Source organism: Magnolia sinica, chromosome 15 (genome assembly GCF_029962835.1).
Source record: "Magnolia sinica isolate HGM2019 chromosome 15, MsV1, whole genome shotgun sequence".
NCBI classification, from domain to species: Eukaryota; Viridiplantae; Streptophyta; class Magnoliopsida; order Magnoliales; family Magnoliaceae; genus Magnolia; species Magnolia sinica.
In genome coordinates, this window is record NC_080587.1 from 8,553,657 (window position 1) to 8,559,033 (window position 5,377).

The following is a 5,377-nucleotide window of genomic DNA, read 5'->3' on the forward strand; positions in this document are numbered from 1 at the left end:
ATCTTTGCTGAAACAGTCGAGTTGTGGAAAATTCTTGGCCTTTTGCTATCTGATTGTTTTGAAAAAAGAATCTGATTTTTCTTGAAAACTGCCGCTACAATCTGAATTTTTTTAAAAACAGATTTTTTTCTCAAAAAAGCTCGCAATCGATTTTTTCAAAGCAGTTTTTTTTGAAGACTGCACTGAATCGATTTCTTTTGAAAAAGCTGATTTTTTTGAAAACCGGGAGTGCAGTCTGCCTCTTGCTGATGAGGCCCAAGGATCGTCGGCTCGATACCACTTTGTTGGGTCGTAAACCCAATCCTTTGGACGAGTGGCTGCAGCCACCTCAAAACAGAAAATAAACTTTAAAAAAGAAAAGTGATGGCCTGCTGTGTTAGAATCGTATTCAAACGGAGATGAATACACGGTGCTGTTGTTATAGGCTTTTCTTGTTACGTGAAAAGACTAATCTATCCCTGTATACATACATCCAGGGATTGCAATCACGTTTATAAAAAAATCTACTGTATATCTTCTCTTAACTAGCAGAGTAAACTTAGAAAAAAAATCTCAACAGCTAAAAAGATCACACAGCTAGGAATCTAATTTTAGAAAGGAAATCCAATCTCACAGCTAGCAAAGCTAGCTCAGACGATGCTCATACGGTTTTGGATTTGCACAAATCCATCACCGCTTCCAACAGGGATTGCAGCAGAGAGGTTGAAGTTCCATTTGAGAGAGGGAGTTGTAGATCGGCCAGGCAATACTGAAGGGAAACTACAAACCGCCTCTTTTGTGATTGAGTCAGAAGTTTATGGAAGAGACCAAGATAAGGAGAAAACCGTAGAGTTGTTGATTCATGTCAGTACTCAAGAAGATGTCTCGATCATCCCCATAGTCGGTATGGGGGGCCTTGGGAAGACCACACTTGCTCAATTCACTTACAATGACGAGAGGGTAGCGAAGCATTTCGAGCTGAGAATGTGGGTTTGTGTGTCGGATGACTTTGATGTGAGGAGGCTAACAAAAACAATTTTAGAGTCTGCTACCGATGGGAAACATGATCTCCTAGAATTGGATTTACTGCAGCGTTGCCTCCAAGAAAAGCTACGTGGGAAGAAGTTTTTACTTGTGTTGGATGACGTGTGGGATGAAAATCCCGAGAACTGGGATCAGTTGAAACAATTTCTCAGAGGAGGTGCGAGGGGTAGTAAAATCATAGTAACTACCCGTAGTGAAAAAGTTGCTTCGATCATGGGCACTCTCCCTCCGCACCATTTGCCAAGACTCTCAGAGGATGATTGTTTGTCTCTGTTCATGCAACGAGCCTTTGGGCATGGAAGACAAGAACCTCCAAACCTCGTAATGCATGCAAAGGAAATTGTAAAGAAGTGCGGGGGCGTCCCTTTGGCAGCGAAGGCATTGGGCGGCTTGATGCGCTTTAAAACAGATGAAAGAGAGTGGCTGTTTGTCAAAGAAAGTGAAATTTGGAATATACCTGAAGAAGAGAGTGGCATTTTACCTGCTCTGAGATTGAGTTATTTTCATCTTCCATCAAATTTGAAGCAATGCTTTGCATACTGCTCAATATTTCCGAAAGATCATATAATCGATAAGAAGAAACTAATCCTATTATGGATGGCAGAAGGTTTCATTCAACCATCTGATGGAAGTAAACAAATGGAAGATATCGGTGGAGAGTATTTCAATAATCTATTATGGCGGTCCTTCTTTCAGGATGTTAAGAAAGATGAAGATGGGAATATATTATGGTGCAAGATGCATGACCTTGTGCATGATCTTGCATGCTCTGTTGCAGGGAACGAATGTTCAGTTGTACAGGTGAAGAATGCAGTGAGTATCCCCGACATACATCGCCGTTTGTTCATGTTGGGTGAGCATTATGAATGGGTCCTAACAGTCCCAAAGGCCTCAAGGAAAGCAAACCATTTGCGAACACTGCTTCTGGATGGAAGACAGACTTTCAGCATCCCTCGTAATCTTTTAATACATTTCATGTGCTTACGGGTGTTAGATTTAAGTTTAGCGCCTGTCACTACGGAGATGTTGGTTTCAATTAGCAGTTTGAAGCATGTAAGATACCTCAACATCTCTTGTCGTCAAATACGAGCCCTTCATGAATCCATTAGCACCCTTCACCATTTGCAAACCTTGATACTCTCGCGGTGCTTTGATCTTGCAGAATTACCCAGGGACATGAGCAAAATGACTAGCCTAAGACATCTTGAAATCAGTCCATATGATAAATTGACCCATATGCCAGCTAATATGGGACAATTAAAGCTCCTTCAGACCTTGCCAATATTCATAGTAGGTAAGGATAATGGATGTGGTATAAGAGAGCTGCAAGGTCTAAACCTTGGAGGAAACTTGACTATTCGAAACCTCGAAAATGTGATGTGTGCAGCAGATGCCCAGGAAGCAAACTTGAAGAATAAGCCAAACCTTTGTATGTTGCGCTTTTCATGGGGTCAGGATATTGATCTTCAGTTAGAAGGAAATGTCGAGCAAACCCTTGAAGGTCTCCGACCACATCAAAATCTCAAAAGGTTGACCGTGGAAGAGTACATGGGTGTCAGATTTCCGTATTGGATGTGTTCTTCATCGCTTCCAAATCTGATTAAAGTTTCAGTGATTAATTGCAGAAGATGCGAACAGCTTCCCCCGCTCAGCCACTTACCATTCCTGCAGGTTCTTGTGATACGTGGAATGGATGCTGTGAAGTCTATTGGAAAGCATTTCTATGGCGACGATGTCACAGAGGCATTCCCATCACTGAAAGAAGTCACCATCCAAGATATGCCTAATTTAGAGGAGTGGTCAGGATCCAATGGAAGAGTACTCCCCTGCCTTAACCAATTAACTGTCGGGGGATGTCCAAAGTTAACAACACTTCCATGCCTTCCATCTCCGAAAGAATTGGTATTGATGGATAGTAATGAGATGTTGTTAGGTTCAGTGGCAAACCTAACCTCACTTTCCTCCCTCAAGGTTGAAGGTTTCAGGGAGCTAAGGTCGCTGCCAGATGGGTTGTTTGAAAACCATACCCATCTCTTGAGACTAGATATTAAGGAATGCCCAAAGCTAGAGTCTGTATCTAGGGAGCTTGGAAACCTTGCTGCTCTAGAGTCTCTGTCTATTTGTCGGTGTGATAAGCTGGCATTGTTGCCAGAGGAGTTACAAAGCCTCACCTCTCTCCGTGTGCTGTCGATTGATGGGTGCAATGGTCTAACGTCCTTGAGACTACAAGGCTTGAGCTCTCTTCAAAGTCTATTAATCCAGGGGTGTGAAAGCTTAACGAGTTTGATAGGGGGACTGCAACACCTCACTGCCTTACAATCCTTGGAAATTAAGTATTGTCGGGAGCTGGAATATTTACCAGAGGGTATGCAACACCTTACTTCCCTTCGAAAACTCACCATATGGAGCTGTCAGAAGTTGACATGTTTGCCGGAAGGGCTACGACATGTCACAACGCTGGAATATCTATCAATCGGTGGAATGACTCCGCCGGAGTGGATAGGAAACCTGTCCTCGCTTCGACGTTTGGAGATTTACCATTGTGATAAATTGACGTGTTTGCCATCAGGTTTGCAACTCCTAACAAACCTCGAACAGCTAAAAATCTGGGGTTGGCGAAGTCTAACAGCTCTGCCGGAGTGGATAGGAAACCTCTCCTCGCTTCGATATTTGGAAATTTACGAATGTCATAAATTGGAGTGTTTGCCATCAGGGTTGCAACTCCTAACAAATCTCCAACGTCTAAGAATCACAGACTGTCCCCAATTAGAGAAGCGATGCAAGAAGGAGAAAGGCGATGATTGGCACTACATAGCACACATCCCATATATTGAAATTGGATATCCCAAATATCAATCCCGGAGAGAAGGCGAATGGTGTGGACGTCTGCTGGAGTTGAAGAGGAAATGCATCAACGCTCTCCTTCCTACCTCTTCTTCCAATTGTAAGTATTACTTAATTCACTCAACCCTTTCTATGTTAGCCGCGGATTAGGTGTTACCCGGACAACAACTTAAAGGGTGCGTTACCCTTACTGTGGAGCCCACCTTCACTATGTGTTCTATATCCAATCTATCCATCCATTTTCCAGCCTATTTTAGGATTCTTTCCAAAAAAATTAACTAGATCCAAATCTCAGGTAGACCACACCACAGGAAACAGTGGTGATTGAACACCCACCATCAAAAACTTCCCAAGCCCACATAAGCAGATCCGTAATGTTTATTTTCAATCCAACCTGACAAAGATCAGATTGATCCAAAACTTTGTAGCTTTCAATAAGTTTTTAATGGTCATTCGCCACTTTTTACAGTGGTGTGGTCCACCAGAGACTTGGATCTACTTAAATTTTGGGATGACGCCCTAAAATGAGATGAAACAACGGACAGGCAGCGTGGATATACAATGTATTCATCAAGTTGGGCCCCACATGGTAAAGGTAACACCCAATAAAGTGTTACCCAGGTAACACCTAATCCACTCCTGCGGATCACATCCAACTCGTCCATTAGTAACACTCATGATTTATTGTTTGTAGAACATTATGGTGGGATTCATCTATTTCACACCCTACGATGCTTGAATTCACTATTTTTTATTTTATATGATTTGATCATATTATCATGTAGGTCAATCATGGTTTTATAGCTAGAAGTTGTATTTTATGACCTGTTTGAATTTGGTGGAATCTAAAATATAAATTGGAAAAGTAAAATGTCTCATCTCATGAAAACGTAAACAAGGAAACACCTATAAAAGAATTATGAAAAGGTTGTTTCTTTTAATCTTTATGATTTTTAAGGAAATGTGAAATGATCAATGGTCTAATTAAAAATGATATTGTTTCTTAGAAAGTATGGAAAATTGGATTATCAAGGTTTTTGGAGGAAAAAGAAAATACCTTTTTTAAGGAAAATTTTGGAAAGGAAAATAATTCCCGAGATGTCACTTTATTGTCACAATCAGCGGAAAACATCACATCAGCGGAAAACTCCTTTTCTGCACATACATTTTTGGATTCCACCAATCCAAACAGGCAAGCAGATCATCCTTGTAGAGGTTGTTGGATGATCCAAAATTGCAAGCTCAACAATCATACATTGAAGGATGTTTTTATTCAATAGTACACTTATCTTGATTATACATACCTACCATATAATGAAGTAAATTCCAAAGAACTATGGGTCTATTTATGCAAATTGAAAACCTGTACATGGCATATATATTCTGTTAGGGCATTGTCAACCACTTCCTTTTTTGTTAGATGTGTTGTATGGTTCCTGAATTGCTTTCTATGGTTGGCTGATTTATTTGGCAAACAGAACATTTAAGCACCATAATTTAATTAAGGAAT

At 40.9% G+C, this 5,377-nt stretch overlaps 1 protein-coding gene across 1 annotated transcript; it reads left to right on the forward strand.

Annotated features, from left to right (window-relative positions):
• The first annotated feature begins 636 nt into the window (after positions 1-636).
• On the forward strand, positions 637-4,017 carry LOC131226804 (disease resistance protein RGA2-like). Its single transcript, XM_058222530.1, has 2 exons — positions 637-3,032; positions 3,105-4,017. The coding sequence occupies exons 1-2, from the start codon at positions 637-639 to the stop codon at positions 4,015-4,017; spliced, it is 3,309 nt and encodes a 1,102-aa protein (XP_058078513.1).
• The last annotated feature ends 1,360 nt before the right edge of the window (positions 4,018-5,377 follow it).

Excerpts from the sequence above, each read along its gene's own strand:
- LOC131226804 (XM_058222530.1), top strand. The coding sequence starts at position 637 with ATGCTCATACGGTTTTGGATTTGCACAAATCCATCACCGCTTCCAACA. Across the intron at positions 3,033-3,104 it reads CTAAGGTCGCTGCCAGATGG|GGAGCTTGGAAACCTTGCTG; the intron begins GTTGTTTGAAAA and ends GTCTGTATCTAG.